This window comes from Lissotriton vulgaris, chromosome 5, assembly GCF_964263255.1.
Source record: "Lissotriton vulgaris chromosome 5, aLisVul1.2, whole genome shotgun sequence".
In the NCBI taxonomy this organism is placed as follows: Eukaryota; Metazoa; Chordata; class Amphibia; order Caudata; family Salamandridae; genus Lissotriton; species Lissotriton vulgaris.
Genome location: NC_141693.1, coordinates 1,708,285,587 through 1,708,312,136, shown reverse-complemented (window position 1 = coordinate 1,708,312,136; position 26,550 = coordinate 1,708,285,587). Strand labels below are relative to the sequence as shown.

The window sequence follows — 26,550 nt, the reverse complement described above, 5'->3', positions numbered from 1 at the left end:
GGGGGGCAAGGCTGGGCCCAGAGCCAGCTCACTGGGCCTCCAGGCAGGGAGGCAGTCCAAGTGGCTGTCCTCCTGCCCAGCAACAGCAGCAGCCCCCTCAGGATCCTAGAAGAGAACAAATTGTAAGGGGGCACATCCCCTTCTTATACTGTACAATCCTTTGTCTGTAGGTGCAGGGTGGGGGAGATACCAGTCGCAGCTGGTTTTGGAGCACCCTTGATAGCTCAACCACCCCTTTCATTCACTAGGGAGGCTAGGGTCGTTAGACGCACCACAGGGGGTGGAGCCAGCATTGTGTGGGAAAAGCCCAGCCCCATTCAGGAACCAGGTGCAGCCCCTCCCTCACATCAGCATGCTAATCTCTCCATTCACCACCGGGGCAGACCCACACAGACTTCCTGGAGCCAGGTTTACCAGCCAGCTCCAGCCAATTACACTCCAGCACCCTCACAGCACACGTACATCAATGTTTAGAAGTGGCACCTCCCCACTAGACACATACACGCCGCACATACCATTGCGCAGCATTCACTCTCACGAGTTCGCACATACCAGACTCGAGTCCGTACATCCCACGCATCAGGAACTACCAGGGACACATACATTCCCCATGCATTCCTATGGGAGGGCAGGCCAACCTCACTCCACGCACTCAGAGTGCGCACGCACTTTCCACTGGGACACAGTGAAATTGCGCAGAAACCAAAAAATCACCATCACCAGTTCACCATTAAAAGCAAAAAGTTCAGGGGTGAACCTGCCAGAAGGGCCAAGTCCAACAATCCTAACTAGATTATGAAACCATGGAATCCAAAATCTTGCCTTTCAATGGCTGTCAAACTTCCTAATCCATCGTACCCAAACTGTCAATCTCGGCACCTTTCACTCTCTAACATCAGAGTTGACTAAAGGTGTGCCCCAGGGATCCTGCCTTAGTCCCACGCTGTTTAACATTCATGTGGCTTCTCTTGCAAATCTACTTAGGAAACTGGACTTCATCCCAATTTCATACGCTGATGATACCAAGCTCCTAATGGCATTTGTCAAAAACTCCATCAATACCCAGTCAGCCTTCTCTGAAGGTATGACAGTCATCTCGGACTGGATGAGGAACAACTTCAGCTTTAGCTAAATGCTATTAAAACTGAAATTATGCTCTTTGGAGAGGCACCCCATCTCTGGTCTCCAGAGTGGTGGCTCACTAACCTAGGTTCTGCACCGATCCCGAAAGCAGTGGTGAGAAACTTAGGAGTACATCTTGACCAGAAACTCACTATGAAAGAGCAAGTTGCAACCACTGTGAGCACTTACTTTCCAAACGTTAAGACTTTTGAGGACGTTTTCCCTTTCCTCCCTATGACAGTCTAGAAAACACTCCATCAGGCACTACTCATAAGTCGTATTGACTATTGCAATGCCCTCTTGATCTCAGCTAATGAGTCTTCTCTTAGACTCCAGGTGGTCCAAAACACTGCGGCCCGCCTAGTCTCTAATTCTCCTGCTAGGACCGCCTCCTTGCTGCTAATCCTGGGACTACACTGGCTACCCATCCGCAAGCTGATCCGTTTTAAAATCTGCTGCATAGTACACAAGGCACTACACGGCACTGCCCCCAGCTAACTTACAGAAAAACTCATATGATACCAGTCTTCCAGAACACTCCGATCTGGCTCTAAATGGCTCTTCATGGTACCTTGTGAAAAGAAATCTTGTATATGTGGGAAAGCCTTCTATCATTTGGCCCCCTCCTACTGGAATCAACGTCCTTTATACCTACGTGAATGCACCAACTAATTGCAATTCTGCAGGTTTCTTAAAACCAAACTCTTCTGAACCCCTCTATTGACTCTGCAGCACTTCCCTACTGCGGAGATATCCCTTCAGGTGCTTAACAAGACAAATAAATAAAATAAATAAACCCCTTTAGGGCGTCTACACCCTCTAGTGACCACTTTCTGTGGGAAGAGGCACTACCCTAGCCCTGATAGGAGATTGTCTCACCATCTCAAGATGGTAGAATTTCAGGAGAGGGGTTCCCCTCGTCTGCTCAGCCCTGAAGGGGGTTTAGGCTAAGTGGGGACCCTTCTCCAAATCTAACTAAGTTTGCCGCCTTTCCTCCTGCCAAAAGTTGACCAGGAAAGTGGGCTTGGCCTAGCCCACTATCTTGAGGTTCTCGGGTTGGATATCGAAACCTTTAAAGCTTCCTGCCCAGGAATGCCATCCTGTCCAGGAGAAAGTGTGAAGCACCTCTGCCCAAAGCAGGCTTTGTCTCTGACAGCGCTGGCTCTCACCCCACGAGGTCAGAAACATGTCTGGAAAACTGGCAGGCTGGCAAAAACAAGTCAGGAACCACACCAGTGCTTGGTAGGTTTTCAGGGGACCCTCTAAGAGGGCCACTTGTATGAATGTATTAATAAATCCCACACTGGCATCAGTGAGGATTTATTCGGACAAGATCTTTGGTACCAAACACCTCAGAAATCAGTGAAGCCGTCATGGAACTAGGAAACTCGTGTTGACAAGTATCCCGCCCACATACTTTTTATGGCTTCCCTGTGCACTTACAACACCTCAGAATGGAGTGGACATTGTAGGGGCATATCTGCACCTGCTGATATGCCCACACATCGGATATAGTGCACCTTGTCTTAGTGCTAACAGCCTGCAGCAGGGGTGACTTACCTATATCCCATACAGTGTATGGGAGGCACGGCACAGAGGGCTGTCTGCAATGTCCACTCTTCGTATTTCTCTGCACAAAGACATGCAGTATGCAGTGGCAGAGTGCATAGCCTTGGTGAGGGGTCCCTGGGGTGGCACAATCAGTGCTGCAGCCTCAGAGGACCCTCTTCAGTACCCCTGTCCTAGGTACTGGGGGTACCATTTATTAGGGGCTTACAAGGAAAAGTGATGTTCTGCCAAGTGTGGTACCGTTTTGAAGAAAAAGATCTAGCAATGGAGACCTGGTTAGCAGCAACCCAGTGCACTTACATTTCGGAATTACATCAGACAAAATGTGGGGGCTAACTAACTAGGTCAAAAAAGGCACCTTTCTAAATTGCTATTTTAACAAAATCGTTAGCAGATAACCAGATTCTGGACATCTCTCAGAGTGGTTTTAGACCATTACACAGCATGGAGTCAGCTCTCCTTGCAGTTACTGAGCAACTCCACTGCACCTTAGATGAAAGCAGGTCTTCTGCTTTGATCCTGCTTGACTCAAGTGCCACTTCGACACTGTGTCCCACAAAATTCAGCTTCAACGCCTTCAGGACAAACGTATAGGTGGGCCTGCTTAGTCTTGTTCGCCTCCTATCTTTAGGACCGCTCTTTTCAGGTTATTTCCCCACCATACAGCTCTAATTTGTACACTCTGTAGCACAGCATTTCTCAAGGTTCCTTTCGGAGTCCCACTTTGTTTAATATCTACATCCAACCTTTGGCTCGGGTTGTGGAATCCCCGAGGCTCACGCTGGTGTCCTATGCTGATGACACCGAGCTTGTGCTCTCCTTCTCCAGTAAACCCATTTCTGACATAGCTACGTTCCAAAGGGGAATGGTAGCTGTTGCAGAGTGGATGGAGGCGAATTGTCTACAACTAATCACAAGAAAAACTGATTCTTCCTCTAGGGAGAGATCGCAACTCTTGGGGGGCGACCTCTGGTGGCCTTCCTCACTCAGACTCCCTCCTCGTGCCAAGGGGGTGGTCAAAAACCTAGGTGTTTGGGTGGACAACTCGTCAACTTTTAAAGCACAGGTGAAATCTTTGGCAGGCAAGTGTTTTGGAATTCTTGGGTTCTCGGACCCTTCTATCTGACAAGTAATCATTCAGACAGCCATACTTTCCTGTTTGGAATATTGTAATATTCTCTACCTGGGAGCCAACAAGGCTGTGATCAGCAGACTCTAACTTCCTCAAAACGCTGTGGCCAGGCTGCTGTTCTCTCTTCTAAATCATTATCCTGCCTTATGGTGTAATTCGCAAAATGCACTGGCAACCTGTAGAGAAGTGTGTGCACTTTAGGACCACGTGCAGCACTCATAAGATTTTCTTCTAAGAGGTGGCCAACCTCTTGTCCGATTTAGTGTCCCAGTATCGTCCCTCGCGGATCTAGCTTCTATTCCCAGAGTTAAAAGAGTTAGAGTTGTAGGACGCTCCTTCTGTGTTAAGGTCTCTAAACTTTGAAACACACTCCCTCCGTCTATTAGGAGTGTTCAGAACCACATGGTTGTTCTCTTCTTAGCAGTTCCTGCAGCACTCTGTGATAGGTCACTTCTTGCAGTTCGCTCTTTTAAGATTAGTGATGGGACGCCCAATCGCTGGGGTAGCCATGCGCATTACACATAGTAATCAGGTTAATGGTAGAAGGTAATCAACATGACTTCAAGTGCTAGTCAGCACCGTATCACATACCCATCATGCAAACCATATTGAATATCAAACAATAACCAAGTGTGCCATCCCCAACATAAAAATGCCAATCCTTAAGTATGCATTGACTTCCATGAGAGATCCAATCCTACACTACATCTTGAGCCTATGAGAACCATTCTGTGGCACCAATCCTTCAAAACTAGTCAATCTACAGCCTGAACTAGGTATCATTGCAAATCCGGAGCTACTTTCTAAACATCAAGTGCAACCAAATATACACTTGTTTGAGATTAACAATCCTGAGTAACAGGAATTACAAAAAGGAGAGAGGATCTAGCCTAAGGGCTAGGGTGGGCGACCTCAAATCTGGGGAAACTACTTAATCTTCCAGTGCCTAACAAAAAGTAATGTTTCCGTCTTTAAAGAAACTGGTGCTCCTGAAAAGAGCTCTGATACCCAATACCTTCGGGTCAAGTTGGCGCTATATAAAACGCTGAAGAAAAAAAACATATCAAACACAAAGGCTTCAACTGCTAATGTTTAGCAAAGAATAGTGCTCTCTATAAAACTACTTACGTTTTGGGATTGAAGTAGATGTCTCCCCAAAGTCGCTTTGCAAATTCTTGGAAGTTGATGTCACCTGTATACATGGGAAAATAATATTAACAAAATTTAGACAAACACATAAAGCGAAGTAGACAAGATGGACTACAGATTTCTTAGCTCATAATGGAGTTTGAGAAATGACAAAACTCCAGATTACGGAAGTCTACTAAAAGAGCAAAGACATAAAAAAAGAAAGTGTACATTGAGGGAGCAGCAGGAAAGAGTGTGCAGTTAGAGAGAGACCAGGCCAAAGGAGAGAGCAACTAGACAAACAGTGAGAGCACAGACAAAAGGCAGTGACTGACAGGACAGAGAGAGAAAGAGACAGAAGGATATAGACGTTAAGTTAATACAGGATGCTGACAGTATGAGAAGGAAAGCGGAGTGGATTTAAGACTGGGAAATCCAGTACCCCACTTCCATTGACTTTTTTGCAGCTACAGTGAAGATAAGGATTCCAAATAGGATGCACTCTGTGTACCTACAGTAGAAATGCATCAAACCTTCACATGTTGACCTTTGATGATCAATAGAAATCTCCACTGACATCAAGAAGCCGGGGCAGAAATGTACATTGCATACAAAGCACCCACAACCTGAATAACAACAAGCTACACAGAACAAACTGCTTTCAGGCAGAAACTGATATCTACTGATGTAGGTAAAGTTTTAACTCCGCACAATCCACATCAATAAAATCCTCTGCAACACAATACATGTCTTGCTCTGCAGTGTATAGTGCATAATGACTTAGAAGTGTAGGTTTTTTAATTGCTTATGCCAAGGCCTGGTTGGAGACTTGCAATCCCTCTACGTGGAACAGTAGATATGGCAATGTAACTTCAGTAGTTCCTTTGTGACAGCTGATGCGAGGGATGGAGGCAGGAAACGGATCCTTACCGTAGGTGTCAGAATAAATCTTGGCAAACGAGCCCAGTGTGAAGCAGATGCTGTACTGAGAGCTGGCAAAGCAGACATTCCCGAGCAGTGGGGACAACACCAGGTTCTCATCCGTAGAATACATGCTGTAAGGAAAGGAAAGGAAAACCTTTTGAAAGTTCCTCTGTCCATAGCTCAAGACACAAAAATAGTGTTCAGGCATGTCTTACACACAGTCTATTCTAACGATTTGTGAAACTAAATAGCGGCACTATGCCCTAGAAAAATAGAGCTATTCTCACCTACTCCATTGTTAAACTCGATTTTTTACTATTCTGAAACTACAACTAAGACTGTTTTGTTTGAGTCTATTATGATTTTAAAACGGCCTATAATATAGAAAAAAATAAAACATATTGCTTTCGATATAACAAACGGCACCTATTACATCATATTTATATAGACATAAAACAAGGAGAACAGAAAGCACTTTGCTCACTCAAACAATGAGCTATGTACTGGCATGACTGAGAAAATCAACAAACTGCCACAAGATCTACAGGTCAAGTAAATGAATGACGTTACCAGACTCATAAGTCCTACAATCAATCTAATTTTGGGGAGAGGATGTAGCCTTACGGCTAGAGCGGTCGACCTCGATGATGCGGGGAACCAGGTTCTAGTCTCGGCAAAGACGCCCAACATCCTGTGATTCTGGGCAAATTACTTAATCACCCCGTGCCGAACAACAATTAATGTGTCCTCATGTAACGAATCTGGTGCTCATGTAAAGCGCTCTGATACCCGATGTCGAGTCTAGTTCGCGCTATATAGAACTCTAAAAAGAAAAAAAGTAGGAGAGTAGGAAGTTGGCTCTGTATATGGTACACCACTAGGTGGTTAGACCGTGCACTGAATCCAGAGATTCCCCCAAAAGTGTACAGAGTTCAATGCAAACCCAGGCTGCTCCATTTGTGGTAGTGTGGTCGTCCACAGAGGAGTGCAAGACATTTGTTGGGCACACAATGAACAATAAATGACACCTGACTCAAAAAGGAGATCTACACAAATTTTAGAAAGATAAGCTTTTCTCAAGTTTTATTTTGAGACAAAGATCTTCGCAAAAAGATAAGTATGTTTTAAATAGTAATACTTTTCAGTTTCATAAGTGGACACAGTGCAATTTTCAGTCTTTGCAATGTTAACCTATGGAGGAAAATAACAATGCGATTTTAAAGGTAAGTAACCAAATTACAAATCCAGTCTTCGGGTTGCAGTGACAGCAGAGGACAAGGTTCAGGTAGACACAGACACTGGACCACCCACGGCATGGGGTAGCCGAGTGCAGGGGTCAAATTTGAAGATCAGGCTTTTTGTTACCCAAAGGAGAACGTGGGTGCTTGAAGACACACTCCTTGCAGGTAAGTAGATTGGTTGCAGGGCTCATGCTTCGGAGGTTAAACCAAGCACAGGGGCGCACAAAACAGGACTCAACATACAACACCAGAGGCACAGGAGAGGCCGAGTGCAGGGTGCAAACATGCTGGCAGGCACTCAATGCAATTCAATGGAGAAAGTCGGTTTGGAAAATAGGCCGTAGGTGATGAACTGGAGGCTGTATGAAGGAAAGAAGTGACAGCAGGGGTAAGTTGAGATGCTGTAGGTCATAGGGACACCGTTGGTCGAGTTTACCAAGGGCCAGGGGTTTCGGTTGCAGGGATGTACTTTAATGTCTAGTTTTTTTTACCGGAGCCGGTCAGGGGGTCCTTCGGATTCACACTGTAGGCGTCATTGTTGACTCCAGCAGGGGTCAGTCAACGCTAGACTTGGACTCAGCATCACTAGGGGACCATTTCTAGATCTGGGCCACCTGAATACAGGCCAGAAGCATTGGGTGCCGAGTGGTCAAGGATAGCAGATCCCGATGGCACCAGAGTCCATGGTGATGCTTTATTGTGGACAGAGCCACTGTCCTTGGGAGTTCTGGTCTTCTTTAACGGCAGGTTGTCTTCCCAGGGGTTGTGGAGGTTAATGGATAAAGGACAGGTGTAGTTTCTTTGATAGATCTTCAAGGGCTCTAGACAGGCTGGTAGGGCTGTGACCAAGTCAGTGGGTGTTGACAGTCCTCTCTGCACGTCGTCTTCGTCCTCCTTCTTAGTTCGACAGGAACTAGTTTCTAGGTCTGGGGGAGCCACCTAAATACTAAATCTAGGCGCGTTTTAGGGAAGTAGCAGATAGGTCCAATGGCCCCCTTATCCGTGGTGACTACACACTCGGATATGCCACCCTTCTGTGGGAGGGGGGATAGAACTAGCCCCGATTGGGGAAGTCTCACCCTCTTCAAGATAGCAGGGACTGAAAGATGTGCTAAACCTCGCCTCTTTAAACTAAGGGGTGGAGTTGGCAGAGGTGGGTACACCTCCTATTCTTCCTAGGTTTTCCAGCTCAAAGTGGTTGTGTAAACCAAGGGCTGCCATCTGCTGCTAGCAGAAGAGGCTGGAGGTTGCAATACAGAGGCTGGAGGTAGCAATACAGAGGCTTGAGGTCGCAATACAAAGGCGGCAGGCCTTTGAAGCTTCGCATTCGAGCACTGGCCCATCCTTGAGGAGGAGGTGTGACACCTCTGCCCCGGATGTGTATTATTAATGGTCCCAGAGAGCTGAGACTCTCCACCCAAGGGGGCCACAAAGTAGCCCACCCCTGGTGCTGATCCTAACCCTCAAAGCTTGGACCCTGAAACTGATCTACTTAAATGCAAGCAGTGTGGTCCCAAGCACCCCCAGTCTCCACTGAAACGCATTGGGACGTACTTCGAATTTGACACCTGCAACCGGCCGCCCTTGCGTCACTGGAGGTGAAGTTTTGGTACTCAACTGACCCAGGCCCCTTGCTGACCTTTGGTCCCAGAGACTGGAAATGATACTTACCCTTTTAAACGCGATACTGTTTTACCCACAGGATAACATTGAACTCTGCAGAAAATATCCATGTCGCTTTAAAAAAATTAAAAGTATTTTTATTTAAAAATGTACTTACCTTACTGTGCAGATCTTGGTCTTAAAATAAAATACAAAGTTTATTTTTCTAAAATTGGTGTGGATCTCCTATTAGAGTTGTGTGTCCATTATTGATCACTGGTGTGCAATAAATGTCTTACACTGTGTGTTAGGCCTAAGACTGCTCTCCCACACTACCACTAATAGAGCACTTTGGGTTTTACATTGGGCACTGTACACTTTAGGGGAAGTTCTGGTCTCTGTGCACGGTATAACCACCTAGTGGCATATAATATACCGAGTCAGCTTCCTACAATTATAATACATTACAATTAAAACATTATTAACAATGTAAGATTAATGTTGCCTAACTAAATGGATGTACTACTAAAATTATGCAGAAATTCCAACTCTGAGCACTACACTTTCAAGCTTTGGGTCAAGGACCAATTCCTTCTCACACAAATAACAAACATGCAGAGGATGGAGCCAGGTCTGCAGAATTTGCAAAGGTCAAACGGAAGATATAAAAGATATCAACTACAAAGGACTTTATTTGGAGCTTGGATTAAGTATTTACTAAGGTCAGCTGTGTAGACCACATTAATTTCAAGGCCTGATTTGGTCTCTAAATAATGGAGGATTAGTTACTTGATCGGATGCATGAAACACCACCAAATGGTGCCCCTTCCAACACATTTGTAGGCATTTGGTGCAGATCATGGCAGCAGCGTGCTTACTGGAAGAGTTTGACCATCTTTAAAATCGTGTTTTATTCATAACATCTTCACATTAAATGTATTTACTGTAAAGAGAATGCCGGTCTCTAACATGCAATACTTCTGACTGGAGGTATACTTTATACAGGTAGTCCAGCAATAGAGTTGTCCATGGTCGCATCGCAGAGAGTGTAGAATGAAAACCCATGATTGACAATAGTAAACACCTTGGGAATGTTAGCAATGGTATGTGGACTTTGTGCCGCGTTATTCTTGCTGACTATAATTCAGCTTTCTACACTGCATTGGTGAAACAAACAGCACTGAAGTTGAAGGGGGCAAAAAGTCAGTCAGCAAGATGGGAATGGGAGTGGGGGCACAGGGGAGCAAAAAAAATAAAATGTAGAAGCAGCAATCTCCAAAGGGCAAACATCGGCACTGAGAGTGAGTTGGTGTTTGGCCCGTGGTAAAATGTCTGCAAATCTTTTTCAGTATAAAGTTGAAAATGTGATAAGTTAGTGCGCTCTGCTGAAATTTTTACAACTAAGAATAACACCTGTAGTGAAAACACAGGCGGTCTCATCACTGCATCCACATTACCTGAGCAAGCCGTTCACCTCGTCCACAATGTGGCGCAGTTTGTAGTATGCATCTGTGGGTGGCAACTTCAGCTCCAGGATCAGCCGATCAATCTTATTGATGCAGACTGTAACTGCCAAGTGCTCTTGGACTGCATGCTTGATCAGGCGCTCTGTGTTCAACATTACCTGTTAACACAAGGGGAAAGGTCAAGTTGCAACATCTCCAGCAGACTGCCCCAGTATAATCCACGATATGAACACAAATTAAGGGACGAGACAGAGCTGCACATTCTCCCAGATTTACTTACAACCAAAACAAGAAAATGGTAAACATATGCTCTGGAAATAAAATATAACAACTATACTGAATTGAACTACAGGTCCTCCGAAGACTGCCATATGAATATCGGCACAAATACAGCAAGACAGTTGAAAGCATGACATCTCATTAGGTAGCCACGGGTTCATACCTTTCTCCGAACAACCTACAGCTGTGATATCTCCTATAGTCAGCCCATGGCGCGCAGTCTGATCAACATAAATACAAGACTAGAGATAAAGTTACAGCATCACCAAAAAGTGCCTCAAGATAACTTTTTGGGCTGCACACCTACAGAGTGGAGAAGTGGACTGCTACAAGAGAACCCAGTGTTCTGCACAAATCAAAAGAAGCTGCAATTAGATAATTCTCCACAGGCTGCCCCAGAAGCCACTTTAACTTGCAGAAAAAGGGAGAGCTAGAGTAGTGGCACACTATTAAGGATCACACAAATATGCACTAAGGCATGTTTGGTTCAGATTACATACCAGCTCTAAAATGTTTATCAATTGGAAGAAAAAAATATGAAGCAATGAAATTAAGCTTGCATTCATGCGCCATCATATTAAAACAGTACAATAGCTAAAGGAATTGGTAGTTGGTTATTGGATTAATGTTTTTTAGTTAGATCAATGAGCGTGTACACTAAAATTTACAAAGTGGTACAGTCTCTCTCTCTCGCTCTCCCTCCTGTCTAGGAACGGCCATGAGACAATTGGTTGGGCACGCTTTAGTCATTCATTTCACAGGATGCTGTGAATATGTTCTTAAATAAATAGAGACAAAGCACCTCACCAGTGCACGTCTAATTGGCTATTAAGTAATACTGTTTGAACAAATTGTTAGGCTTAACAAAATGAATAAATAAATATGCCATGTTACTGCCCATCCTATCTGTAAACTGATGAAATTGGATAAGGATGAAAGGATAGGTGGAACAGACTGATGTTCCCTTATATGACCTTTAAGAGGAACTATATTTTGGGGGGTTTTGTTCCAAATTCCCAGGTGGCAACACCATTCTTGTTGATGTTATTATGGCACTACATAAGTCGCAGAGGCATCATGAGTCCCTCATTAGTTAGTCTATATATTCGAGCTTACAGCCCTTGCTAGAGCTGGTGAACAGGGTTCTCCTCTGATATGATATTACATGGCCCAGATCATGAAAAGTATGATTCATATTGTTCACAATGCTAGAAAAGAAGCCCATATGCCCTTAGCACACATTTTTAAGAACAAAATGTTCTTTTGCTTGTTTTCTTGTCTGCCACAAACAAGTTTTGCTGGACATTTATGTACCTACTAGGTTAGGTTTAATTTATCAGTTATTCATATAATATGAATCTGTTACATTAATAGTTTTAGAGTTTCCCACTATACCTATATTATGAGAACATGGTCATAAAGGGCAAAACATGGTTGTTCTTATGCAAGGAAAATAATTTTAGAGGTGTCTGCAGTTTTGCACAATAGTAAAAGTTCGCAAAGTAGAAGCTGTATCGTGACAAAGAATAGTTATTTAAAAATTCCTTTTCTTTGAGGTTCTTCAGAAAAATAATATAGGGGCGTTTTTGAAATAGAATATCCTCTTTTTTATTGATTATTTGTATGCTGTGTCTAAATAGTTCTGTTCTATTCGCTAACAGATATCTGCTGCCTTACAACCATTGCCAGAGGGGTCAGGACATCAGATCCAACCAGGGACCCAGCACAGTCGTTGCTGGCAACTATATCAGCGGTGAAGGTGGAAGACCGGAAAAAGCATGTACCCCTACTGCTGTCCGATAAATCTTGGGTGAAAGACCGGGTCACAAAGCAGGACGGAGAACTGATCATTCGCTTTGTTCCAGTTTTTTTATGCCTAGCAGAGAGAGGCACAGACTGATAACAAGAGCACTGAGGTTTTGCCTGAGGTGACCCTTCTGAAACATGGGTTGCTTCGGATCTGTGCATCAGGCCTCGGAGTTCCGGTCCCCAAGTGAAAGCAAGTCTGAACCATTTGTTTGTTAATAAGGAGGTGCCTGGGCGCAATGGGTACAATATGCGGCCCTGACAAAAGAGCACTGCACCAGTGGAGCAACACAGGAGTTAGGGAAGGACTTGAGTTCAGGGTACAGGTGCTGTGCCTCTGGTGCCTGTTAGATTAGAGTGAAGAATACTGGTGCACTGCCTGAGACAATGGAAGGATCATTGAGGGTATTTTCCCCGGAGGGCGATTGCCCTATCCTGAAAGAAAAACTTTTTACTTGACCTGGGTCATGATTGTTTTTCTGGGTTGCAAGCTGTGCAGCTCCACCGTGGGAGAAGTGAACACTTGATGAACGATAAGAGCCTGCCTGTGAGGCGTAGACGGCTGAGCCTTTGGCTGGTTGTGCAGTGGCTTCGATTTCCCCAAGTACTTTTTTGTTGTTGTTAGCAACGTACCCCTTTGGTCCTCCCATTTTTTAGGAGGAGCAGCCCTTTGCAGCTCTTAGTCCTAATTCCCATGGCCCCGTTTGGTCCTCCTGGTCCCCCAAAACAAAGATTGTTTTTGTGACAATATGTGTATTTGCTTTAACATTTGAATACTGTTTTGTCTGCAAGAAAAATATTTTGTGCATACTTTGATATATACTACCCGCCCCCCGAACAAATCATTGGTACTGTATCCTTCACACTAGAAGGTCTATCAAAATAATGTTAAACAAAATGTTATAAGTGGCGACTAGTAACTGATCAAGAGAATAGTCAACTGATGTTAGTGGATATAAGTAATAACTTTCATGTTCCCTCTATTGCATAGCGATGTCTTCAGCTAATGCTAAAAGGACAGTCTGTGGAAATCGCAGGAATTACCGTTAACATAAGCTGAAGCCATTTTGTTTGTGGCATCCAGTTGCATTAGCCATGTATTAGCCATGTGATTCTGCCATCTTCACTGTTGCTTGCCTTTCTATTTCGCTTGAGTCATCAACTGTAGTTAACTCCTTCAGTACTGAGCCAGAGCACTGCGCATGCTCAGAAAGGCCTGTAGCTGCCAGAATGCACCCGTTTTAGATTGTAACTGCCAGGCTATTCCAACTGAAGTAAGTAGTACTATTTCCACTCCCACTTTGTTGACCAAGCAATTTCTGTATGCCCATGTTAGTCAATAACTATTCCTGTATATGTCTGTACCTCCTCTTAGTGTCTCCATGCTTACTCAGCAACAAACAGGGTATATAAGACCCTTGGTTTCTGTATTCCTTGGACTACCTCATACAGTCCCGAGGGTGTTGTATTGATGTAGTCCCACTCATGAGTGATTAATAAACTTGTTATTTGATACTCTAGCTTCAGTGCCAATTTCTATATGTTGGGTTAAGGACCAGTGGACAGATAAGGGTGAACCCCTGCACCAGTGAGCCCCTAAAAAGGCTCATTTTTCCACACGACGGGTCAGAAAAGGACAGCAGAAACTAGCCTGGTTCAACTATCTGCAGGATGCACCTGTGGGATTTTATGGCCTGCCTCCCTTGAGGAATTTCACTAACTCTGCCAAAAACAGGGTGGACGTGTGCTGCGAAGGACCAACAAGTGGCTTTGGAGGCGGCTGCTGGAGGGGCGGTTGGCTAGGTTAGTTGTCCCAGAGTGGTCTAATGGATTACCAATGGGCCTGGGGTGCCTGTTGTTGGGCTGGTGAGCCTTGTTGTGTTATTGCAAAAACCCTGGTGAGGACTCAAAAGTGTTGAAACCGTTGGGGACAGTGCTTTGTGGGCCTGAGGAGATGGAGCATACTGTGGGCCTGCTTTTTATGAAGTGTGTTAGTGTTGAATGGACAACATTGCTAAATTGTCGAGAACCGTAAAAAAGCATAGCCAAAAGTGATGCATGAACGTCACCAGAGAAGACGTAGATCTCATCCATGCATGGCAGTGGAGCATGATGCTAGTCCCAACTGTGCAGCCTAAGCAGTCAGCAATGTCCAGTCCTGAATTTAACAGATTTGGCTTCTTCCTGAACGCGGGCTAAATAGTTTGTGCCAAGTTGGCACTGAATTCCTCTGGGACTACGGGCAAGATCTCTGCGACCATGCCCATAAAAACGTGAGAGTACCTACCCAGCAAGCAGCTAGCACTGTGTAACCGAACAGCGAGGCTATTCAAGAAGAACATCCGCTTCTCAAATGCCTTAATAGTCTTGGACTCTGGTTCTCAGGAGTAGGGTGCTGAGCCAGGAAAGCAGGGTCACTTAGAGCAGGTCTGTCGTGTCATGTTACCAGTATTCACAGAAGGGCAAGAGCAAGGCTTAGTGAAGATACTAATGAGCACGTCAGTCAGGGTTTTGTTGAATGGTAACAATGACTTGGGCAAAGCCTACCCAGGCTTCAAAACTTCAGTGAGGATATTTGTTTTCACTATGACACAAGGCAACTGTAAGTCGAGGAAGTCAGCTGCTTTCCTGATGATTACAACAAATGAGCCAATCTCTATAACGTTGAGGGGCTAAGGGGAGAACTCAACTAACTTTTAGGGGAAGTGTCAAATCAACTGGCCTCTTGTAGGTCCAAATAGAAATTGCCTTCGTCAGACTGTAAACGTAAGTCATCTCCACCGTCACCAAAAGCCGGTGGACAGTGGTCAGAGTCTGATCCAATGGGTTGCTGGAGAACTATAGGGCAGGTACTAAGTAAAGGTACGGTTTTGTGAGAATCTGAATGAACTGGGACCGGGTGCTTTGGAACTCTTTCAGGATACAATTTCAGTGCCGGTCAAGATGAATTTGGTTTGGTGGACGTCGAGATGAATTTGGTTCTGAGTTAAACAGGATAATAGGAATGACGTCCTTCTCCAGCATTGGCATGCAGGACCGATTGTACTTCTTGGAGCTGGGGACACAGCCACCGGCGGTAACACAACTGGAGGCCTCGGCGCATCCGTGGACAAGTGGGAACAGGGCAGGGTGCCAAAGGTTTGCAACATGGCCCCCTTGAAAGCCTCAGCCTAGTGCAACGTCACCTCCAGAAAATCGGAGTTGCCTGGAATTGCTCCTCGACAGGTGAGCAAGCCCGGGACAAACACTAGTCGTGGCAATCGCCCGGCGAGTGGGAAAGGGTGCACGCTCTCAACTTTGAGTGGGAAACAGTCTTACAAAACTTCCTTCCATAAAGTACAGCTTTGGATTAATAAGGGAACACTACTCGCTCGGCTTGGATCGTGGGGCGAACCCAAAGACACACTGCATGGATATCTGTCACAGACATCTACCTGTGCTAGTCCCTACATGGTTACATTCCTGTCGTTTTAGGAGGGTACATGTTCTCTTGCGCACTGGAAAAGGAGCTTGAGGAAAGAATCTCATGAAATGATGAAAAACTTAGATTCTAGCTCAGGGTCCATGTACACAAGAGCAGAAAGGAACCGACGTCGGCATACTAAGGTGACGTTTATATGATGCGTTGATTGTAATTTCGGAGGCGGAACAATGTGGAGTCGCAGGCCAACATCTACTGGCTGCCAGTCTAAGCCTTATTCCTCCAGCGCTCTATCAGGCCCTGCTCCCATTAGAGTCATAGTAGACTTAGTTCCCCATAGTACTATACAAGGCACTGTTCTCTTCTGTATCCTGCACTGAGCAATAATTTACCAGTCCTTTAACATATAAACCCGTGTGCCACGTCAAATCCTTCCTTTTTAGGTCGAGCCTGGTGCAGCGCTGCTCTGCGGGAGGCTTCATGTAATCACGGCATACTTCTCTGTGTGGGTGAGACTCCTCTCACACATCTGATTGGCCTTTGTGTGTGTCTTTCAGTAATGAAAGCATGCAATTGGCCAGAGGCGGGTGCATGTCCCAGCTCTTCTTAAAATGTTCACTCCCATGGCGTTTTGCTCTCGGGAGCGAGCAGCGGCGCGAAGGCTGGCAGCTGCATTCCTCCCTCGTGGTGGCTGTTGTGGATCAGGTTACTAATCAAACACAGCGCGGTAGCTTTCACTTTCACGGCTACACTTGTTTTTTTCACTACCCAACCATGCCCTCCTACCGCCCTGCAGCCTCTCGTCCTTTTCTCCCCAATCCTAATGATTAGCTTACAATTTTTGCACTATAAGGCCCGTGCTAACTAAAGTGGATGCGTGTTTAAATTTACCTTATGGCAGCTGGCCTGGTCTATTGAGATATTCAAATGTACATTTGAACTTTTTTTTTACTTCTGATTTATAGATTTTTTTTAATTTCTCATGTGAGATTATAAATTGTAAATAGATTATTTTTAAATTAATACGATAATATTTCCAACTACCACAGAGACACGAGGCAGGACGCACCTCTGCGTTATCTCTGTTAGTTGTGCAACACCCATTATTCGTCCAACAATTTGTTATTTGTTTACAAATCCGCGGTTTCAGAGTACAATCTGTGAGATAAAGGAAAGACAAATTAATTATGCTTGGGCGGGAAAGTGATTCCAAGTTCGTGCCATTTATTTGCTATTAATGAATGAACATTTGTATTGCGTAGCTTACTTTTCCTCGTCCTCATCATTTGAATGTCTGCGATCGCGGGTGCGCGGCAGGCACATCACTTCTAACCCGAGCAACCCGGTCTCTTCGCAGCGCAGCAGACACGCAGCTCGAGGGACGGCATCTTTAGTGAAGGGCCGGGAGCTTTCTAGCAGACGATTTAAAAGGATGATGGCTGCAAGCACACGTCTTAGCACCATTTCCACGCCAGACTGCTCTTGGCTGAGTCACGCCAAGGACACGATTTAGAACTCAGACAGGCGCAGACCCTGAAAACTTACAGTGCGTTTTCTTGCACGGATAGTTAGAAAGACTTGCGCTCCTACACACTGCAGTCGAGAAAGCTGCAGAGCCCAATGAGCAGAGGTTGTTTTTTTTTTTTACACCACACTAACTGCTTCCTCGTCAGCCAGGCACAAGAAAGGCCTAATTTTTTCAGAGCTTGTCAAGAATTCTCTCATCAATTTGATCTGTGGAGACCTCTGCCTCGCTGGACGTATTTAACATATCTGCCCAGAACAGGAGTTCAAGCGCTTTACCAGTTTTGCAATTCCCATCTCCCCGGCTATAGATTAGTGTGTAGGTTAGTTTAATTCCAGTCTGGGTTTAAGGATTTATGTTTTGCTAGATATTGTCCAGGGCGATAGTTTGTAATAAAAATAGTCGTTCCTCGGCTAGTTTGCTGTTGGCTTAACATTCTGTGATTCTGGCCACTGGAAGAGAGCTGCTTTTTCCCGTCTCCCGCCCTCTTCCCGTGGATGCCCTCTCTCAGCCTCCAGGTGCTGATCACTTCTCACTCCAGTTGCTGCCCCCTAGTCCCACCCACACTCATTATAAAAATTTTATTTTTGGGATATGTGCAGCATGACTAAACTCTTATAAGGGCCCAAATGCGAGACCTATTGGCTATGCCAATGCTTGTTAATATTACGGCCATATCTACGGAAGGCCGTTTGTAGCTCACCAGGCACGGTGCCAACATTTAACAAGCATTTGCAATGCAATAGGTCTCGGGTTAATTAAGTTTGAGCTATTGCCATTGCTAAATATTGCAACTGCAACAAAAGCTATTGGTGTTGCATTATTCAGCAATGCCAATAGCTCAAACTTTAATAATGCGACACCTATTGCATTGCAAATGCTTGTTTTCCTGGTTGCGAATAATACATGCGCCTAATTATGCACACTATGAACACATCCTAACATTATTAACTGAGGCGAAGGGTGATATTTGAACACAGCAAACAACAACTCGCACTCCATGAGAAGGACTGCACTTCCATGTGCAGCATGGAAAACGTTGCTGCCTTCATAGATAAGGCCCACGGTACTCGCTCTCATTAAAAGGGAGGAATAATTACTTTTAAAACATGGCAATTAATGCCTCGAGCCCTCACTCAAAAAACATTACAAAGACGGGAAACCGTGACCAATAGCTTTTATGTAAACATACACTCACACACAATGTTCAAAACAGCGATTTAAAATATCCCGCAAAGTGTTTGAAAAATGTTAACTTTTTATTTAGTCCCAGTAGCAGCAATGTCTTTAAAAAATACTTGGGTTTTGTTTATTTAAAAAAAATCCTACGAAGAATGTGTTGCCTTGTCCGAACACTTACACTTCATATGCTAATTCAAAGAGACAATAAGCAGCCCCAGAATAAACATTGCTGCTTTTCGTTAACACAAGCGCCCTCATGTGGAATGTGAGGTAACGTGCGGCTGAAAGAGGAAACACTTTTTATGTTGTCACTTTAGCGGTGTTCCTATTGCACCACGTGCACTCAATAGCTTATTATGTTTTACTCTCTTTTTGAATGATTCTGTTGCGAAATTCATCACGCCATGATGCCTAATTTATTATTGCTGATGAGATGTGTCTTTTTTACACTACTATACATATTTCATTTGTACTGTCCCCAGAAATATTTTAAATTCTTCATTCTGACACCATCACACTTAAATCAATATCAAACTTGACATGATCACGGTAAATAATATCGAAATACGATTAATCTTTGTCCCTGCGTTTGGTGTGAGAGTTGCCGGACACTGGAACAGTCCACTTCCACGAATACCCCCTGTCTGTTTTTGGCGTTGTCCCTGCTTCTTTCATGTCAGTAGCAGCCTGCTCTGACTTGCAGTTCGATCACGCTGGATCCGTATTGTATCAGCTGCAGCTCCCAGACCATGTTCACCTTGTAGTCCATCCACTTAAAAAAATGTGTATGTTCGTTAGCAGAGGTGGCTACAAGTAAGCACGATTTAGGACACATTCCGGAGTGGCCCGATTATGCCGCTCTTCTTCTCTTTCCTTTGGTCGCCGAGTCATAAATGTGCGGGCGATTCTGGGTGGTGTTGAAGAATAACAGGGCTGCTTTAAGGCGCCCGATTATTCTGAAAGGTTAAAAGTGATGACCATGACATTTTGGAAGTTCAAAGGCGAATTGCAAATTCTTTTCTCTGTAGATAAAGTATGCATATTTTCGTGACTTAAAATGCCACTTTTAGATTCTGGAAACTGATTCGGCCCCTTGTTTAGGTTTCGCCTAAGTGAAAGCCTGCGCACTGCGCAGGCTTTTCACGAAGGTGAAAACCTAATGAGAACAGTATGTGGCTTTGGAATACGCCCTCTGTTTCATTGGCTAGCTCCATAAATGGAGGCTAGCCATTGGAACAGAGATCTGTCCGTCATGGCCGGACCAGATATCTGTCCGTCATGGCCGGACCAGATTCGTGGGCGTTCCTGCGATTTCTTCCCTCTGCATCGTCATCGCGGCCGTGGGCGAGGTTTATTTTTTTTTGGCGTCCAAGGTTTGTTTTGGCCATTCCGCGGCCGACCGCCGCCGGAAGTCCAGGTGAGTGCCTTTCTTGCCGTTCCCGCTCCCCTCCCGCTGTCCGTGTGCCTGCCCGCCCCCCTCCCGCTGTCCGTGTGCCTGTAGGTGCTTGTTTGTTGAGTAAGCCCCGTATTGCTTCCTTCCCCACCTAAGCCCCCCATATTGCTTCTCTCACCCATGCCTAAAAAACAAGAAAACATGCTTTTGTGCCACTTTTACAGTTAAAAAAAAATGCTTCGGTCTGATAATCCTACGTGCAGTTCTCATCAGCGGCCGCTTATGGATTTTAGCACTGGGTCCCAACTGTAATTTCTACTCCCCTGACCCCTTCTTCAAAGCGCTCCGAGGCCGCGTCTTGGAGGATAGCGCTGCCTTGGTCCTCCAATAAAAGAATCTGCAATGCTTTCTAACAGTAACTGGGCCCAAAATAAAGAAAGTAAAGCCGCCCTGCTACCTGGGTACCAGGTGACTGCAGGGAGTAAGTAAGAGCAGTAAACATGCAGTGAGTTAAACGCCTGCCGCTGACGCATGCGGTGCTGTCCCCGAATCACGGGTTGGCATCGCAGCAAGCGTCCTCCCTTCTGATGTCGGTACATCGCATAACAGCAACATCCCTTATTTATAGTGCACTGAAACAACAGAACTGCGCTGTACAGCGCTACTATAAAAATTGGTGGTTTTACCATTATAATAGCAGACAGAACTACAGGTAATATTCATAACATACATATAAAACTTGCGAAAATATTTTTTACATTTCCAGAAACCGTGGTAAAATCGGGAGAACGAGGCCCTTTATGAACGGACACGAATTACAATTTGTTTCACTCCGCATTAAAGTGTCCAGGAGATTCTTCATTATTTTAAGGGGCTGTGTAATTTCTGGCGACCAATCAAATCGCGTTTTACATTTCTGAAGGTTTATAACTTGGGTAACAATTTCCTAAAATCTCATCACGCCTTAATCCGATTTCCCTTAATCCGCTTTCCCTTAATCCGCTGGGAAAGTAACTTTTTTTTAATTCAAAAAAGGGGGAGAGACGCCCCCACACCCTACAAGCCAGCCTAAACAGCCCTGGATAATTAGTCGCGGGTCAGGCCTTAGCGGGGCATTGTGGCCCGCCGGAGCGTGCGAAATTCGCTTTGAGGCTTCGGCCTGTATTTTGTTGCGGCCGGTTTTGTTTGGGGGGCTGGTTGAGTTTTCACTGAGGTGCCCCTGGACAGGGGTGCACAGCGGCTCGGCCTGGGAGGGGGAGGGGCCGGGTGTGTGTTGTTTTCCCCCTCTTTCCTCCCTTTGTTTGGGGTGCATTCCTTGGCCTGCGTCTGCCCGGCCGCCCCGGAGCAGCTGTTCCAGCACATGGCGTCGGGGCCCCCACGGGCCGGAGCCCGCTCCGGGGCCTTTGAAGTGTCGGGGGGCTGCGGACGAGGGAGGGGGGACGTGGGGGTGTTGATTGTGAGGCTATCTAGAGGGGCGCATTGGGGGGGGGGGGGGCAGAGAGGGACTGCATTTTGGAGGGTACACATGGAATCGAGCACAGACCTGGTGCTCTCAGGAATGGGGGGACCCTCTCTCACCTGCCTAGAGACCTTGGTCATAGCGCCCAGAAACAGCCAGGAGACGATTGGCGCCCCACCCACCCAAGACGCCCCCCTCCCCCCACAGCTTCACTTCCAAAAACCAGGGAAGGCCTCACACTTATTCGACCCAAACAAAGGTGCATTCGCTCAAGTTTTGCCTCACTATCAGAGTCAAACCTGTCCCATACCGAGAAATAAAGGGGCTCCGGACACCCCCACAGGTGCCCCTACAGAAGCACTCGGGTGTCTCTTGGCTGCGGGGTGGGCAGACATGTTGGCGTCAGGAAGGCCTCACAGAGAGGTCACTTGGTGTCCAGGCAGGAATGCCTGCAAAGGGCCGGCGTCACTTACAAGAATGGGTCACCAGGGACGAGAGGCTGTGTCTCCCCTCCCCTCCCCTCCCCCACCACATAACAGCAAGAGACAGCTGCAGTGCTGTCATCGAGGTGTCACTGCACACGGCTATAGGCTGACAGGAGCTGGGGGGGGGGGGGGGGGGGGTCTCTTCCGAGGTGTGAGAGATGCTATCTGCATGTCACACAAGTTACACCAGGGCTGTCACTCGTGTCTCATGGTACAAGGGAGGATGTCTCGCAATGGTCATGTTAGGAGCTATGGGTGACGTCTCACAGATGCCATGTCACACTGGTTATATGTTGACAGGAGCTGTGAGGGGTGGCTGTCTTCTGTGGTGTTAGAAATGCTGACACACTCGTCGGTCACTGATGTCTCACAGCCAGGGCCACGGTAATTTTGTAGCTAGTGAGCACAAAATTATGCGGTTGGGGTTGATTAAAGTATGTGGCAAGAAAAGGTAAGTTATGGAGCACATTTGCGATAGCATTGCTTCAATATTTTATTTTTTACACATTAGCACTGTCTGGGCAAATGTTTCACCTCATTAGTGCAAGTTTAACACCCAAATCCAGCAATAAGCACCGGAAAGGTGACCAGTCAACCTTTGCGAATTGTTGCGACGTATATCCCTCAATTCCATCTTACATAACACACACCTATGGCTCACGGTTAACCATCTCAAACGCAAACACCAAAACTGAATTTCTACTCATCTCCCCTCCGAACTACAGCCCCAAGATTGATCTTTGGTTGAAACATCTTACAGCCCTCAAATGCCCTCCCCACATCATGGACTCCGCTAGATCAGTAGGCATCAAATTAGACAAACACCTAAATAGACAGGATCACATCAGCGCAGTCACCAAAGGAGCCAATTAGCAACTAAGCATTCTGCGGAAACTTAAACCCTTTCTACCACAAGAAGACCTAAAACAAACAGTCTAGGCCCTAGTATTACCCACACTATGTGGCTTACCTCGTTACAAATTGGCCCCTCTAAGTGTATCCCTCAACGCGGCAGCCAGACTGGTCATAGGTATAACAAGAAACACATCTCACCGGATCTAAAATCATTAAACTGGTTACCGTACGAGGCAAGAATCAGGCTGAAAATTGCCTGCACGATGCATAAGGCATTACATCTCAATACACCCAGTTACCTGGCTCAAATGCTAGAAAAATCAGGGGGCAGCAGATCCTCACGATGTGCACTCACTTTGCTTCTGAAACCCCAACGAACTCACAAAAACAGAACGGGTGCGAGAACATTCTCTGCTATCGCACCCAAAATATGGAACTCTTCACTACCGGATGTTAGCCTAATCTCCTCTACACCCTCCTCCAAAAAAGAAGCCAAATATTTTCTATTGGCAAAGTTTTTACCTCAAGACAATATTTAACCGCCACAGTGAAAATGTATAGCCCGCAAACTCCTATGGGGATTGTTCCCTTCTATTTCTGTCTTTATTCAAGACCAATCTGTGTTATGCTATTTAACTTTGGTTTGTTTTGTTCTCACGCATGTATTTCCTGTTTTTTCTTTAATTTTCTCAGTCCAAATGTTACACCATTCCATGTCATGTAAAGCGCTCTGATACCCACTATGGTCACGTCCATGCTATACAAAACTTTGAAAATAAATAAATTGCAACTCCAGAACTGGAGAGTATGGCATGCCATTTTACAAAGGGTAATATTCTATGTTCAACCAACTGTGGAAATTACACATTCTGGAACAAGGAAAATTAGATCAAGAGAAAATCTGTGGAAAATAAAATACACTTATTACTGCCTGGGGGAAACGGTTTCCAGGCCTCTAAATTAACTATATATTAGAAAGAAGAGTAGAAATAAATCATTACCCCCTCAGCTGCATCGATAAATAGCACCACACCATCTGAGATCCGGAACCCAGCTGTGATCTCGTCAGAAAAGTTTACATGACCTGTAAAAAGTAAAAGGAGAGTTTTGTGCATGATAATCCAAGAGCCAGGCATGTATAAATTGGCTAACATCTCACCTAAGAAATGAACAACATTTGTGGATTGTATGCCAAAAGCGTTGAATCCATTGTCCAAGTAAGGAAAGAATAGTTCGGCATAGGTTCACTGAATATTACAAGCAGTGATAGAAAATGTAATTGAACTATAAAGCAGAAGTCTTGCTTTTCATCAGCCTAAATGCCTCATGTCATGTCAGCTCATTAATGAAAAGCCTACTCTGGCTCCCAGTGAGTAAGCGCTGCACCTTTAATATGGGTTGCATCATTTTTATTTCGGCTTGCTTACACAGCTACACTCCCTCTCGAAGCCTTAGATCCTCCCACCTGAATTTGTTGTAAATTCCTTCAGCCAAACAGAAGAAGTATGACAGACTACAGTTCTCTGTTCTTGCTCTGCAATTTTGGAATTCCCTCCCAGCGGAGTTAAAGTCTCTTTCCTTCCTTGCCCAATTCAGGAAACGGCTAAATACTTGGTTGTTCATTCAAGCATATTCTGATTAAGCATTCTCCCTGCCACCGCCATGATCTTCACCTGAGCGCCAAGAAACCGCTGGTGTACGCATGCTTAATAAATGCTTTTAACATAAAAAAACATAACAAGCGAACATGTTCAGTTCAAAGAGGAGTAAGGATTAGCAACACATACCTGGGGTGTCCATGATGTTGAAGAGATAGGATTTGTCTTTAGTGTCTGGCAGCACCATCGTCACTGGCGTACTCTTCATGCCGACTCCTCTCTAAGAAAAAGCGAAATAAGGAGGAGGTGAAATCTGCCATTTAAAACATCACACACTACATCAGTTACTGCTTGAGGCCATAAAAATAAACATACCTGGGGTCAGTGGGAAGACAGACAAGTGGATGATGCCAATCTAAGAGGACTGACAATCTAACCTTGCAACCAAGTTATGGCGCAAGGGGCACAGGGCAGATACCCCACATCATAATTTCCTTTAAGTTTCCCATTTGCCTGTGGTTACAAATGTCTAACATGTTGCTAAGGTTCTTGCAAATTTTAATTTGGCCATCAATTCACTTTCTATCCTGCGGTCCAGTTTCGAGAGAGGTCCTGCTCCAAGCCAAGGAGCCCAACCCAATAATAATATGAAGTCATGGGGAAATGACTGAGAAAGGCGAGTGACAAGGAGGGCAGGAACTGGAGAATGGGGTCCAGTGTGAGCTACTCACTGTCCTAGTCTGAGGCATCAGAAGGTCATCATATTCTAGGAAATGAGATGATGAAAACATGCTTACCTCTTGCTCAGTCAAGAGTATGTCAGTGTAGCAGAGCTGAAAGACAAAATAAGCACAAATGAACCTCTCAAAATGATTGTCTCAAACAAATATAAGGATCCAAATCCTGGTGCACAATAAAATCCATCATTACAAAGGCAGCCACAACACCACCACCGTCCGAGCCTCTTGGTCAGTTTGTTGCAGGGGCAGAAGGGTTTAACAGCAGTGAAGGCCTCTGCTCAGCCAAATGGAGGAACAGTATCTGCAGCAGGTATGGGTAAAGTATATTTTCAAAGCCATTATGCCCTCACTTGATGCAGGTAACTGTGATTCTATAGTTACGAATACTTTCTTACCTGTCGGTGTAGTTTTGCAGCTTGAAGATCTTTCTGGATTCACTATGCTGTGCATTATTCCGCGGTCTAGTGGTTGGGTCCAGAATCGTAGTCTTTTCTCTTTTTTTGTAGCCCTGGTGGGAGTCGCCGTCCCACCTTTTGGTGTCCTTTCAGTGACGTTGGCACGCTTCCTGCGGAAGCTCCCACCCTTGGGCGCCATCTTCGGATTCTTTTTTCCTCGTTTTGTGTTCGGTTTCTGAATTTGGCAATGTTCAAGTAAGTGATTTACCAGCTTAGTCCTTTAAGGCGTCTGCTTCAGTATTGTGCTTGTTTTACCACCATCTTCTCCAGCCTCATCTTTCTAGGGGAGGTGGGTGGGTTCGCTAGTGAATCCAGAAAGATCTTCAAGCTGCAAAACTACACCGACAGGTAAGAAGAAACTATTCGTTTTGCAGCGTGAATCTCTCTGGATTCACTATGCTGTGAATAGACATCGTAGCGGTTTGTTATGTTTGTCGCGACTGGGTGGAAGAGGAGCGTTGGTTGTTGAATATATGTTGAAGCACCATCTGTCCTAATTGTGCTTCCTTGTTCATTTGTATATCCACACAGAAGTGCTTAGTGAACGTGTGCACTGAAGCCCATGTTGCTGCCAGGCATATGTCTTGAATGGGTGTGTTAGCCAGGAAGACTATTGTTGCTCCCTTTTTCCTAGTAGAGAGTGGGCCTGTGCCCCCTCTGATGGTTCTTGATCTGCTTGTTTGTGGCAGAATTGTATAGTTTGTGCGATCAATCGTGCGATGGTTCCCTTTGTTACTGGTCTACCCAGGAAACTGCTTGCGAAGGACACAAAGAACTGCTTTGTCTTCCTTGGTTCTTTCTATGTAGTGCATTACTGCCCTTCTAGCGTCCAGAGTGTGCAGTGCCCTCTCTGCGCTTGTGGCCGGTTTCTGAAAGAAGCTTGGTATTTGCACTGTCTTTTTGCTGTGGAACCTAGACACCACTTTTGGCATAAAGTGTGGGTCCGTTCTCATCACCACCCTATCATTGTGTATCTGGATGTAGGGTTCTTGTAGCGTTAGCGCCTGTAGTTCGCTCACCCTGCGCAGCGAGGTGATTGCCACCAAGAAGGAGATTTTCATTGTTACCATTTGTAGGGAGGCCTTATGAATGGGTTCAAAAGGCGCTTTCATGAGCTCGGTTAGGACTAAATTAAGGTTCCATGCCGGCAGCAGCATCCTCTTTGGTG

General features: G+C 45.4%; 1 protein-coding gene across 2 annotated transcripts in view; it reads right to left on the bottom strand.

The window, feature by feature from the left end:
- EFTUD2 (elongation factor Tu GTP binding domain containing 2) overlaps positions 1 to 26,550 on the bottom strand; it is a 253,358-nt gene that overhangs the window by 164,205 nt on the left and 62,603 nt on the right. For both annotated transcript variants that reach the window (XM_086923883.1, XM_086923882.1), the window contains exons 7-12: positions 24,985 to 25,020; positions 24,377 to 24,467; positions 23,591 to 23,673; positions 10,176 to 10,342; positions 5,882 to 6,006; positions 4,952 to 5,015 (exon numbers count right to left, since the gene is read on the bottom strand). In XM_086923883.1, the coding sequence (XP_086780009.1) occupies positions 4,952 to 5,015; positions 5,882 to 6,006; positions 10,176 to 10,342; positions 23,591 to 23,673; positions 24,377 to 24,467; positions 24,985 to 25,020 (566 nt within the window). The remainder of the gene's footprint in view (positions 1 to 4,951; positions 5,016 to 5,881; positions 6,007 to 10,175; positions 10,343 to 23,590; positions 23,674 to 24,376; positions 24,468 to 24,984; positions 25,021 to 26,550) is intronic.